This window comes from Neomonachus schauinslandi, chromosome 5, assembly GCF_002201575.2.
Source record: "Neomonachus schauinslandi chromosome 5, ASM220157v2, whole genome shotgun sequence".
In the NCBI taxonomy this organism is placed as follows: Eukaryota; Metazoa; Chordata; class Mammalia; order Carnivora; family Phocidae; genus Neomonachus; species Neomonachus schauinslandi.
Genome location: NC_058407.1, coordinates 56,815,703 through 56,829,598, shown reverse-complemented (window position 1 = coordinate 56,829,598; position 13,896 = coordinate 56,815,703). Strand labels below are relative to the sequence as shown.

Below are 13,896 nucleotides of genomic sequence, written 5' to 3'. Positions count from 1 at the left end.
CTAGAGCTTTGTTTTTTGTTTTTACTTCTGCATATTATTCCACTGGATGAATGTCCCATCATTTTGTCATTATTGCTATAGTGAGTAAATAGTTTTCCCTCCAGTTTTTGTTGTTATAAAAGATTATTACATTATACATATATTCATGTGTAAATATGTCTTAAAAGTATAAGTGCTGGGTGCAGTTTATATGTATTTAAGATTGTCCTTGTAAAACCTTTATTTTGGAAAGTTAGAAATACATAAAATCAGAGATAATTGTACAATGACCCCGTGATCATCTAGTTTCAACAAATATGTCCAGTCTCATTTTATCTATCTTCTTGCCCACCTCCCTCCACTACCGCCTCCACTGCCAGACTATTTGGAAGTAAATTACAGACATCATTTCACCCATAAATATTTCTGTATTTATCCCTCTAAAGTTAAAGCTCTTTTAGGGGCCCCTGGGTGGCTCAGTCGGTTAAGCGTCCGACTCTTGGTTTCAGCTCAGGTCATGATCTCCACTGAGCATGAAGTCTGCTTGAGATTCTGTCTCTCCCTCTCACTCTGCCTCTCCCTCCATCACACGTTCATTCTCTCTCTCTCTCTCTCAAATAAATAAATCTTTTTTTAAAAAAGCTCTTTTAGGGACGCCTGGGTGGCTCAGTTGGTTAAGCGTTTGCCTTCAGCTCGAGTCATGATCTCAGGGTCCTGGGATCAAGTCCCACATCTGGCACCTTGCTCAGCGAGGAGCCTGCTTCTCCCTCTGCCCACTCCCCTGCTTGTGCTCTCTCTCTCTCTGACAAATAAATTTAAAAAAATTTAAAAATAAATGACAAAGCTCTTTTTTTTAAAGATTTTACTTACTTATTTATTTATTTATTTGAGAGAAAGAGCGAGAGACAGAGAAAAAGCATGAGAGGGGAGAGGGTCAGAGGGAGAAGCAGGCTCCCCGCTGAGCCGGGAGCCGGATGTGGGACTCGATCCCAGGACTCCGGGATCATGACCTGAGCTGAAGGCAGTTGCTTAATCAACTGAGCCACCCAGGTGCCCAATGAAAAAGCTCTTTTAAAAACATAACTACAATACCATATCACACTAAAGAATTAACAGTAATTCCTTAGTATTATCAAATATTCAATAGCTTCAGGTTTCTCCGATTTTCTTTTCTTTTTTTTTTTTTTTAAAGATTTTATTTATTTATTCATGAGAGACAGAGAGAGAGAGAGAGAGAAGCAGAGGGAGAAACAGGCTCCCAAGGAGCAGGGAGCCCAATGCAGGACTTGATCCCAGGACCCTGGGATCATGACCTGAGCCGAAGGCAGACGCCTAACCATCTGAGCCACCCAGGCGCCCTCCCTGATTTTCTTATATATCTCATAATTACATAGAATATCTGGTAGTTGTGCCATTTGAGTCCTTTAAATTCGTTGAGACTTGTTAAATGGCCCAGTATATGTCAGTTTCTCGGAATGTTTCTTTGTGCTGAACGTGTACTCTGTTGTTAGGTACAGTGTTTTCTGTATGTCTTTCAGGTCATGATTATTAATTGTGCTGTTCAATCATTTGTCTTCTGCTATAATTATTGACTTGTCTGTTATTCCTTATTCTTAAAATTTATTCATTATTCTGTCTGTTGTTGCTTTATGTATCTTGGGGCAATCTGTTCATTTCTTCAACAAATGTTTATTGAGGGCTTCTACATGCCAGGTGCTGTTGTAGTTGCTAGGGATATTTTGGTGGACAAAAAAGACAAAAATTCCTGCTCTAGTTGGGAGAGACAGACAATAAGGAAGATAAAGAATTACATACAATTTAGGGTATTATGTTGAGCGAAATAAGTCAAACAGAGAAAGACATGTATCATATGATCTCACTGACACGAGGAATTTGTAATCGCAGGAAACAAACTGAGGGTTGCTGGAGTGGGGGTTGGGGTGGGAGGGATGGGGTGAGTGGGTGATAGACACTGGGGAGGGTATGTGCTCTGGTAAGCGCTGTGAATTGTGCAAGACTGTTGACTCTCAGATCTGTACCTCTGAAACAAATAATGCAATATATGTTAAGAAAAAAAAAAGAAGAAGAAGAAGAAGAAGGTAGCAGGAGGGGAAGAATGAAGGGGGGGAAATCGGAGGGGTAGACGAACCATGAGAGACGATGGACTCTGAAAAACAAACTGAGGGTTCTAGAGGGGAGGGAGGTGGGAGGATGGGTTAGCCTGGTGGTGGGTATTAAAGAGGGCACGTCTGCATGGAGCACTGGGTGTTATGCACAAACAATGAATCATGGAACACTACATCTAAAACTAATGATGTAATGTATGGGGATTAACATAACAATAAAAAATTACATACAATTTAAATTATCTTCCTCATAAGTTGAACTTTTAACATTATGAATTGATCTTCTCTATCTTAATTTTTTTTACTTACAGTCTCTTGTGTGGTAATAGAACTGTATGACAGCTTTCACTGAGTTTACTGTATTTTTTCATCCTTTTACTTTTATCCTTTCTATATTCTTATGTCTTAAATGTGTTCTGGAAACAGCATTGTTTTTTGTTTTTTGTTTTTTTTTTTTAAAGATTTTATTTATTTATTTGAGACAGAGAGAATGAGAGAGAGAGAGCACATGAGAGGGGGGAGGGTCAGAGGGAGAAGCAGGCTCCCCGCCGAGCAGGGAGCCCGATGCGGGACTCGATCCAGGGACTCCAGGATCATGACCTGAGCCGAAGGCAGTCGCTTAAACAACTGAGCCACCCAGGCGCCCTGGAAACAGCATTGTTATATTTTTAGAAATTTTTAACCATTTCTTTTATATATATATATATAAATTCATATATATATTTTTTGGATTTACTTCTAACATTTTATTTTATGCTTTCTTTTGTTCTATCTGTTCTGTTTCTTTTTCTCTCCTTTCTTGCTTTTATTTTCTTTCATTTTGTCTTAATCATGCCACCTTTTCTTTCACCTGAGTAAGAAGTTATGTAGTATTTTTTTTCAGTAAGAGTTTTGTAAAGATATGAGTCACATGCCATGCAATTCAGCGCACAGTTTAGTGGTGTGTAGTATATTCAGAGTTGTGCCATCATTACCACAATTACTTTCAGAACATCTTCCTCACCCTAAAAGAAAGTCCCTACTCTTTGGCAGTTACTTTCCATCAAACTGTCCCCTTGACCACACCCACCACTCTAGACAACGTCTCATCTTTCTGTCTCTACCGATTTGCCTCTTCTGGACATTTCATGTGACTGGAATCATACGATATGTGACCTTTGTGTCTGGCTTCTTTCACTTACTGTGTTTTCAAGGATCATCCATGGGTAGCATCACTATTACTTTCTTACACGTTATTGCCAAGTACTGTTCCACATACTGTTCATCCATTCATCACTTGGTGGACATTTGGGTTATTTACACTTTTTAGTTTCATGAACAATGCTGCTTTTAACATTTGTGAACAAGATTTTGTGTGGACATAGGTTTTCATTTCTCTTGGTAGATACCAAGGAGTAGAACTGCTGGATCATACAGTGAACTTTTGGAGAAACTGCCAGACTTTTCCCAAAGCAGTAGCACCATCTTACAATCCCGCTAGCAGTATATGAGGGTTTCTCCACATCCTCATCAACATTTGCTTTTATCTTTTAAACTATAGCCATCCTAATGAGTGTGAAGTGGCATTTCATTGTGGTTTTGATTTGCATTTCCCTGATGGTAAAAGATGTGGCACATCTCTTCATGTGCTTTATTAACAAGTTGTGTATCTTCTTTGGAGAGATGTCTATTCAGATCTTTCCAGGTGCCCCTAGGATTTTCTATATATAAAATCATCTGTAAATGGAGATAGTTGTATTTTTTTCTTTCCAATATTGATGCCTTTTATTTCATTTTCTTGCCTTATTGGCCTAGTCAAATGTTGAATGGAAGTGGCACAAGCAGACATCCTTGTCTTATTCCTTTTTTTTTTTTTTTTTTTTGAGAGAGAGAGAAAGAGCTTGAGCATGAGAGAGAGCTGGGAGAGGGAGGAAGGGGGAGAGGGAGAGGGGAAGAGAGAGAATCTCAAGCAGGCTCCATGCCCAGTTTGGAGCCAACATGCGGCTTGATCTCACAACCCCAGGATCATGACCTGAGCCAAAAAATCAAGAGTTAGACACTCAACCAACTGAGCCACCCAGGCGCCCCGTCCTTGTCTTATTCCTGATCTTAGGGGGAAACCATTCAGTTTTTCACCATTAAGTATAATGTTAGCTGTGGATTTTTCATAGATGCCTTCTAGCAGGTTGATGAAATTCCCTTCTATTTCATGTTTGTTGAATGTTTTAATCATGAAGATGTGTCACATTTTATCAAATGCTTTTTCTGCATCCATTGAGATGATCATGTGGGTTTTGTCCTTTATTCTATTGATAGGGTGTATTAAGTACATTAATTGATTTTTTTATGTTAGCCCAACTTTACACTCCTGGGATAAATCCACGTGGTCTGGTGTGTAACCCTTTTTATACGTTGCTAAATTTGATTAACTAGTATCTTGTTGACGATTTGGGGTCTTCATTCATAAGAGATACTGGCTTATAGTTTCCTTTTCTTGTGATATATTTGTCTAGATTTGGTATCTGGGTTATAATACTGGCTTTGTAGTATGAGTTGGGGGGAATATTCCCTCCTCTTCTTTTTTTCTGGAAGAGTTTGATTAGGATTGGTATTTATTGGTTTTTAAATATTTGGTAGAATTCACCAGTAGACCCACCTGGCCCAAGATTTTCTATGTGGTTAGTTTCTGGATTACTAATTCAATCTCTTTACTTGTTACGGGGTCTATTCATATTGTCTCTTTCTTCTTGAGTCAATTTTGGTAGTTGTGCCTTTCTAGAAATTTGTCCATTTCATCTAAGTTATCTGATTTGTTGGCATGTAGGTGTTCATAGTATTTCTTTACAATCCTTTTTTGTTTCTGTAAGGTTGATAGTAATATCCCCTCTTTCATTCCTGATTATACTAATTTCAGTCTTCTCTTTTTTTCTTGGTAGGTCTAGCCAAAGTTTTGTCACTTACTGATCTTTTCAAAACAACTTTTAGTTTCATTGGTTTTTCTCTGTTGTTTTTCTGTTCTCTATTTCACTTATTTTTGTTTTAATCTGTATTACTTCCTTCCCTCTGCTTGCTTTGGGCTTAGTTTGCTTTTCTTTTTCTAGTGATTTAAGGTAGAAGGTTAAGTTACTGATTTGAGGTTTTTTTTTTCTTTCTTAATATTGTCTTTTGCAGGGAAAAATTTTAATCATATATATACACATACATGCGTACACACACAAAAGGAATATATACATTTCAAATACATATAAGTACAGTTGACCCTTGACTAAAGCAGGTTTGAACTGTGTGGGCCTACTTATAAGCTGATTTTTTTCAGTAAATATATTGAAAAATTTTTTGGAGATTTATGACAATTTGAAAGAACTCACAGATTAACCACATAGCCTAGAAATATTGGGAAAATTAAGTTAGGTATGTCATGAATGCATGAAATATATGTAGGTAGTAGTAGTCTATCATTTGCTACCATAAAATATACATAAATCTATTATAAAAGTTAAAATTTGTCAAAACTCAGGCACAGACTTATAGACCATATATGGTGCCATTCACAGTAGAGAGAAATGTAAACAAACATAAGGATGCAGTAGTAAATCATAACAGCATAAAACCGTAGTACGTTCTGTATGACTGTAACACTTTCGTAGCCACCTGCTGTTGCTGTTGGGATGAGCTCAAGTGTTGCGGGTATCAGCTCCAAACTCCATGACGCTAATCATCTCGGCATGAGCAGTTTGTCTCCAGTAACTTGTATGTCACAGTTAAAAGTGACCTCAGTGTCCCTAACACCCTGCATTGTTCAAGGGTCAACTGTGTATATATATATGTCTATCTCAAATACATATAAGTATATATACGCTGTATTTATATAAAGCAAGAATGTGAAACACAAACTGGCTGGTTACCTGCAGGGAAGCTGCCTGAATTCAATTCCTGTTTTTACCACTTACCAGTGGTCCACCTGACTGAGTCCCTTAACCTGCATCAAACCTCAATTTTTTGAGCCACAAACTTGTGATATGCATCCCTCCCTCACTAGGTTTTTGTGATAATTAACGGGGCTAATGTGTGTACAGTGTTATCCACACAATGCACGCACAGAACCAGACACACAGTAAGTGCCACATAACAGGCGGCCGCTCCCGGAACAAAAGCTCCTTATTAGTGGTAATTATTATTTGTCCGCCCTCTCCATCCTGGCAGTTCCTCTGTGATGAGGGTGCTGGTATGTCCGGGGACTACATCGACCGTGTGGATGAGCCCTTGTCCTGCTCCTATGTGCTGACCATTCGGACGCCTCGGCTCTGCCCCCACCCTCTCCTCCGGCCCCCACCCAGTGCCGCCCCCCAGGCCATTCTCTGTCACCCTGCCCTGCAGCCCGAGGAGTACATGGCCTACATTCAGAGGCAAGCTGGTGAGTAATGAGAAGGCCAGGAGAGGAAGAAGTGACACGGGGCGGGGCCGGTGGAAGAGAAGGGATGGAGAGCCCAGAGGCACGTGGCCTCTCCTGCCCACACACTGTTTCTCAGTAGACTCCAAGCAGTATGGGGATAAAGTCCTAGAGGAGCTGCAAGGCCCGGAGACCCAAATGTGGAATGAGGCCCAGCCGGGGGCAGTGCCCTCAGAGAGAGCAGGTAGGACCTTGTTGCCTCAGTTCCACGAAACCTCTCTCCGTTTCTTCCCTTCCCCAGTCTTACTGCCCTGGACTGACTGTTGGGGGCGGTAGGAAGTACTCTGGGTCCTGATTCCTTAGCAATAGTGAAGGAAAATGTACCCCATTCTACTTGCTCCCTTCCATTTCTCCCCTCCTGTCAGATTCCTCCCTGTTCTCTGTATCCCAGGTGCACGCCCCACCAAGGATGACAGTAAGGAATCAGATTTCTGGAAGATGCTTCATGAGCCAGAGGAGCAGACCCCTGGGGCAGAGGAGGCTCAGGCTGAGGTGAGAGCCAGCTTCCCGGCCATTTCTCTGATGAGGCTGGCCCTGGGCGAGCTGAGGTCATCACGAGATGACCTACACCTGTCTAGGGAGGCAAGGCTGTACCCCGAACCACCGCCTTACGAGTGTGGTAGACATAAACACCTAGTGTACTGGACTGTGCCCTTTCTCCTCATCAGGAGCAGGAACCAAACCCTGAGGCAGCAGATCCAGCTCCGGGCCCTCCCCATGGTGAGCGAACCCTCCCTGTCTCCTTTACTGGTTGAATGTATTCTGGGGTTGGCTGGGGTGGGGGTGGGGTGGAGCTAAACACTGGTCGGGGAGGTTGGGCGGCCAGGCCAGCATCCAATTCATTGCTGCAGGAGGTAATGCTGTTTGCAGACAGCAGTTCCCTTCTAGGGAGATAGCAGGACACAGTGGGTCTGCTACTTGCTGACTTTGTAATCCTGGGTGATTTCACTTAACCTCCGTTTCCTCAGCCCCCAACAGTGGGTAATACCCCTACCTTGCAGGATGGTTGTGAGGTTAAGAGAACGAGTCTGTGGTTCGTAGCAGAGTGCCTGGAACAGAGTGGACAATCAGTGGTTTGTATTTGTGGAAAGGGGAGAACAGTATCCAGGGAGGAGTCTGTGGCCCTAGAATCTCTTCCGTGGGCCTAAAACCTGGAGTAGTTGTCAGCAGGGCCAGCGCCAGGAGCTCGTTAGCTTCCCCTCGCTCACCTGTGGGCCCACCTCGGGACAGTGCTCTCCAGGGGGCTGTGTTGGCCCCATCTCACTGACCAGACGGGTGGCTCCTGGAGGCGGGGGCCACGTCTTTCCTTGGTCTCCTCAGGAAATCAAAATAGAATTTAGGACACAACTGGTTCACTCCTGCTCTTTCATCTCAGATTTTCAGAACAATGTGCAGGTCAAAGTCATCCGGAGTCCTGCGGACTTGATTCGATTGATAGAGGAGCTGAAAGGTGGCTCAAAAAAGGTATGGGCCCTGCTTAAGGGAGGGGGAGACTCCGCCTCCCTGCCAGGAGCGCTTGGACAACCGCCCCTGACCTGGGCCTGAAGTGAGCCCCGTGGAGCTGACCCCTTTCTTTTCCCCCTCCCGAGACTACCCGCCCCCCTCCCGCCCCGCGACCGCGCTCCAGCCACTGTATGTCTGCCACCCGGGCGCCTCTCCTGAAACCCCAACTGTCCACCTCTTTCTTCCGGTCACCATCTACCCAGGGGAGGCCAGACGGAGGCCAAGAGCAGCCTGCAGACGATGCTGCAGAAGTCCCTCACAGGGAAGCAGAGGTGAAGGAAAAGAGTGACGCGGATCATCAGAATGAGGTGGAAGAAGAGGAGGAGGAGGAGGATGAAGACGAAGATGAGGATGAACAGCAGTTACTGGGAGAGTTTGAGAAGGAACTGGAAGAGATACTGCTGCCCTCAGACCGAGACCGGCTCCGGTCGGAGGTGAAGGCCGGCATGGAGCGGGAACTGGAGAACATCATCCAGGAGGTGCGCACGGCTCTCACTGCCCACGCTCCCGGCGGCGCTCCCGCAGCCCACCGCTCCTGGGGGCTGGGCCGGCCTGAGGGCCCAAAGGGAGCCCTAGGGAAGGGGGTGCAGAGAGAGGGCTGGGACGTGGCTAGTGCTCTCCTGGAGAGCGTGGACCGCTGACCAGCCCCCCCAGCCCCTTGACTCCCCACTCCTGCCTTGGGCACTCCAGACAGAGAAGGAGCTGGGCCCAGACGGGCTGCAGAAGGAGTCCGAGCGTGACCGGGCAATGCTGGCCCTGACCTCCACTCTCAACAAACTCATCAAAAGGCTGGAGGAAAAACAGAGTCCAGAACTGGTGAAGAAGCACAGGAAAAGGAGGGTTGTCCCCAAAAAGCCTCCCCTCTCCCCCCAAACAGCAGGTAAGAGCTGTCAGACAGGGAGGGGCAGTCAAGCCCGTTGTCTTTATCCCTCAGCTGGTGGACCCTGGAGGGGATCATGTTCTTTCCCTTCTGAGGGAGCTTACTCCCTTCCTTCTTTCTGGAATGCTGTGTTCATGCCTGCCTTCTTCCCACGGCATCCCTTTGCCTCATTAGCTCCTATTCATTCATCTTTTTGGGAAGCAGCTTCTAGAACATGTCTGTCTTGTTTTCTGGCTTGCTTCTGTGCACCTAGTGCCTGGCACTTTCCTGGCACATAGTGGGTGGTCAGGAGACAGGAATGGAACGACTGCGAGTGGGCCTGTGTGCTGAAGACCACACAGTGGTGAAGGACGCGGCTTATCAACAATGAGCCCTTTGCGCTGGGAGGGGCCCCAGCCAGTGGGGTGTGAATAGGCAAGCCCAGCTATTTATAAGCCCGTTGCCTGGACAGACTTGAAGTTATTGCTTCTTCTTGCACCCCGTGATCTCCCTTCCACAGGGTCGTATGAGATCAGACATTCCAAATGGAATGTTCTGTTTTCACACCGTCCATCCCACTACCTCTATGAACTTTGGAATGTCTTTCGAGTACCAGCATGTGGAGTACCAAACCACAGTTTTCCAACCTGGCTTTTTAAAACTTTTTTGTTGGCCCAGGTGGCCTGATTTTTGCCTCAGAAAACACAGTTGTTTTTCCTGTAGGGGACAGGCAGAGAATTATTGGTCCGGGAGGGAAAAGGGAGGCTGCAGTTGGTGGAGGGAGCTTTATAGGCTTGAAGGGGAGGGCACTAATTTATTCTGAGCCCTGGTTCATCTATGTGTTTGTGATGGAAAACTGCCCGAACCAGTGGATGGCTTAGGGAGGGGTGACCACCACAGCCCCTAACCTGGAGTCACGGCTCTGCTTTGTGTCTCCCTGTGTGTCTCCCCCTCTAAGAGGAGGATCCTGAGCACAGAGTCCGGGTCCGGGTCACCAAGCTCCGTCACGGAGGCCCCAATCAGGATCTGACTGTCCTCGAGATGAAACGGGAAAACCCACAGCTGAAACAAATCGAGGGGCTGGTGAAAGAGCTGCTGGAGAGGGAGGGGCTCACGGCGGAAGGTGGGCCCTGGGGCTGGCTGGCTTAAGAGCTGTTGGCAGGGCCTGCTGCCTGAGGTGGAGGGGCTGGGTCAAGGTGGACTGGAAACCTCGCTGGGGACCTGGGAGGTCGAGGGCCCTGCACAGAAGCTCCCATCCTGCCTCTCCTCTCACTGCCCACGCGGCTCCTTTCCAGGGAAAATTGAAATCAAAATCGTGCGACCAGGGGCAGAAGGGACAGAGGAGGATGCCCGTTGGCTGACTGACGAGGACACGAGAAACCTCAAGGAGATTTTCTTCAATATCTTGGTGAGAAGCAGCCCACCCTGGCCCTGGCTCTCCAAGCCTTCACCCTGCTCTAGCGCACCATGGAGTTGAGAGCATGGCCAGGCGCATCCTGGCCAGTCCCAGCCTCACCCCCTTCTGAGCTGCTGGAATTTCGGGCGGCTGTTCCCTTGCGAAGTGCGGGTGCTGGGTCCCCTGCCCACCCCCACCCCCCCGGGGCCAGTCCCCGGACCCTCGGGCGCCCAGCGCCGCCCTTGGCTCACCAGCAGCCACCCCGCCCACCGTGCGCCCTCGCCGGCCTCCCCGCAGGTGCAGGGAGCAGAGGAGGCGCAGAAAGAGCGGCAACGGCAGAAGGAGCTGGAGAGCAATTACCGCCGCGTGTGGGGCTCTCGCGGCGGGGAGGGCACAGGGGACCTGGAGGAGTTTGACTTCTGAGACCACCAGTGCGGTCAGCTGGCCAAGGAGTCCAGAGCCTGCCCAGACTGGCCCTGCCTCCTCCCCCACCCGTGCCCGGGGCCCTGAAGTCGAAACAGCAGAGGCGCACTGGGCTGTGGACCTGGCCTCCTGCCTAGGCGGGGGGAGGGGGCGCCTCCGCCTCGGCTGCTGCTGCTGAGAGCCACCCAAGACCTGGCAGGCCTGTGGGGTTTGCTCTCCCAGGCTTCTCCACAGCCCCTTCCTTTCTCCCTGGCTGCCCGGTCCCGGTCCCCTAACTTGTCGGTTCCTTTCTCCTCCCTCCCTAGAGAGTTGATGAGATCTTTTGAAGGAGGGCAGGGAGAGCAAGAAGAGTGGGGCAGTTCAGCAGGTCCCCCACACCCTGCCTGAGCTGCTCTTCCGGGCCACCCCCTTCCCTTGGATCGGCTTGGGATTCCCTCCTCCTTTCCCTGCCCACACTGTTCCCTACAATCCGGGCTTCCGAGTTGAGGTGCCTTCGCCTCTGTTTCTGAGGAAATGGGAGAAAGTTGCCCAGCACCTCTGACACGATGCCACCAAACAGGGTGGGGTACAGAACCACCCACCATGTTCTTGAACAATCAGGTTTCTCAATAAATAACTGGACCATCAATCCATCAATCTGTGATTTCTTCTCAGGGGGTAGGTGGGGTGGAGGCCCTAGCAGGCATGAGGGTTCTCCTCAGGGTGGAGTGCACACTCTCCCATCCCATTCTGTGCTCCGCAGCCCCTCCCCCTCCGAAGTGGCAGCAGTGGGGACTGGGATGCACGGGAAGAGACCAGGACAGAGGAACAAAGTCCACTGACCTGAAACCCTTGTAGCTCTGTTGTCCCTCCTCTTCCTCCTCTATTTCTATTCCTTCTCCTCTCCTCCTTCACATCCAGAAAGCGGAGTGCACAGCATGGAGTTACCCCACCACGGGGACCCTACTGCTGAACCCCCCCCCCCGCAGTGTGCTGCAGCTTCTGTTGGCCACCCGCACCCCGTGCCCACCTGCCATACCACGTCCTTTCTGCCAGGCCCAGAGAGGGCACTGCTGCCCACCTATGCCAGCTTCCTACTGTGCCGAGGGCGGGAGGGTCAGGGTAGGTCTCTCCTCCTCCCTGTTGCCAAGTGCACACACGGGGCCCCTCACCTCCCCCTTTCTCCTCTTGCTCTCCATCTCTGAGATGTACAGTCTTTCTGCTGAAGATGGCACTGACTCACAGGTAAGCCAGAGGCCATTGAACTCCTGGGTCTCCAGAAGTCAAAGTGAGATTCGATCGTTGTTGAAGGAAGTTGTCTGAGACCGACCTTCTTTCTAAATGTAGCCGGGTGCTTATTTTGCATGTCATGCTGACATTGTTTTACGGAGAAATGTAAATGGGTAGACTTGCTAAATCTTGCTTGCCCAGATCCATCTGGGTATCTTGCGGGGAGGACTGCTTCCCAAGGGCAGCTGCAGTCGGAATGCTGGGTTCAGATCCCCACTCCTCTCTTTACTCAGTGGGGCTGTGAACGAGTTATTTAACTTTTCAAGCTGTTTCCTCCCGGGTAAGTTGTGGATAATCACACTGGCCTCCCTTGGTGGTTGTGAGTATTGAAGGAAATCTACTGCGTGTGTCATACTCTTAGCACAGCACGTGGCCCACAGGAAGTGCTCAGTAAGTTCTCACGAACCAGCTCCTGAGTTCTGAAGAAACTAGATGGTACTTGGAGGCAAGAGTCTTAGAAGGAATCTCAAAAGCTGATCTGAAGCTACAGTGGAATCTTTTAGAATGGGAGAGCAGGAGAGGCTGGGGCAGGAAAGTTAGCTTTGATTTGATGAGGATGGACTCTTAAGATCATCAGAAAACAGAGTTCTGGAAACCTCACTAGATTTAATCATCTTGTACTTTCAATAGAAAATTCCTTTTTGCTTTCCTTTGGGTTTTGGTGAAACTCCCATGGAGAAGGTTGGTCTGCCCCAGCTGTGCTAAGGCAAACAAAAGGAGGGGAGCAGGGTGTGCGGCAACAGGGGTGGGGCGGTGAGGAGAGGCGGCAGGAATCCAGGTGAGGACACCCGAGGTGAGCTGGGAAGGTGGCATGGATGCAAAAGGGCAACTTCTCCCCTCAGCCCCCCCAGGGAGTCTCCTTCTAGACTCCTATTGTGCACGGCCTGGAGGGCTTGACATTTTGTCATCCCATCCACTACACCCTTCACATTTCTCACCAGGCCAAAGATGCAGCCAATGACAAAAAGCCAGTGGATTATTTAGTGTTGGGATTTTCAGTGGGGGTTGCTGACACCCCGACCACCTTTCCCTGGCTGGAAATGAAAGGAACTCCCCACTGGCCTGCAGTTCCCTGTGGTAATTTCACGCTCTCCGGGGCCCTTGCTTCCTCCACAAACTCTCTCACACTCGAGCTTCTGAGGAAGGGAGTGAACTTTTGCCACCAAAAAGTCAAGTGGAGATGGACTGCGGGAGTCCAGGGTCTCTGAGCTGAAGGTGGGAACGGCCAGGTGGTCCAGTTGAGTCTTTTTTGCTAATTCCCTCTCTTCCTTTTTTTTTTTTTTTTCTTTTTAAGAGAGGGAGGGGGGTGGAGGGGCAGCAGGAGAGGGAGAGAGGAGAGAGAATCTTAAGCAGGCTCCACGCCAACCGAGGAGCCTGACGCAGGCCTTGATCCCACCACCCTGAGATCCTGACCTGAGCTAAAATCAAGAGTTGGACGCTCAACCGACTGAGCCACCCAGGCACCTCCCCCTTCCTTTTGATTTGCCTTCCCAGACTGCAGGCCTGTCACTGCACCTGCATCCTATGTCGGGCTGCTGTGCCGGGTGGTCCACAGCCTAGAATCCTGGAGAATGGAGGCCTCCGTGTGATCAGGACCTGGCCCCACCGCGGCAACCACACCTTGTTAGCTTCATGACACACCTGCGGCTGTCCGTCGTCGTGGGGCTGAGAGGTTCTGAGCCTCTGCCAGAGGCTCCATTAGAAGACTCAGGGCCATTGACTGAATGACATGTGGTGGCTGTGCCCAGCCCGCATTGGCTGCTGGCCAATGCCACTCCACCCAGTCCCTCTATCAGGGCAAATGCTTTCTGCTGCCCACGAGAAACAGCAGGATGGGTTTCATGCTGAACCAGGAAGCACTGTAGCTCTTGAGGGCAGCACTGGCCTCGGTGGCCTAGATGACATGGAGGTG

The 13,896-nt window shown here is 48.6% G+C and overlaps 1 protein-coding gene across 9 annotated transcripts in view; it reads left to right on the top strand.

Annotated features, from left to right (window-relative positions):
* Positions 1-11,341, top strand: part of OS9 (OS9 endoplasmic reticulum lectin) — a 30,957-nt gene extending 19,616 nt beyond the window's left edge. For 2 of the 9 annotated variants that reach the window (XM_044914783.1, XM_044914780.1), the window contains 9 exons: positions 6,288-6,498; positions 6,617-6,718; positions 6,926-7,026; positions 7,203-7,254; positions 7,910-7,998; positions 8,241-8,471; positions 8,728-8,917; positions 10,192-10,304; positions 10,590-11,341. In XM_044914783.1, coding sequence (XP_044770718.1) covers positions 6,288-6,498; positions 6,617-6,718; positions 6,926-7,026; positions 7,203-7,254; positions 7,910-7,998; positions 8,241-8,471; positions 8,728-8,917; positions 10,192-10,304; positions 10,590-10,715 — 1,215 coding nt within the window. In that variant the 3' untranslated portion in view covers positions 10,716-11,341. Of the gene's footprint in view, positions 1-6,287; positions 6,499-6,613; positions 6,719-6,925; positions 7,027-7,202; positions 7,255-7,909; positions 7,999-8,240; positions 8,517-8,727; positions 8,918-9,854; positions 10,020-10,191; positions 10,305-10,589 lie in introns of all 9 variants that reach the window. The other 7 variants (XM_044914782.1, XM_021687211.1, XM_044914781.1 and 4 more) reach the window with 5 other exon arrangements.
* The last annotated feature ends 2,555 nt before the right edge of the window (positions 11,342-13,896 follow it).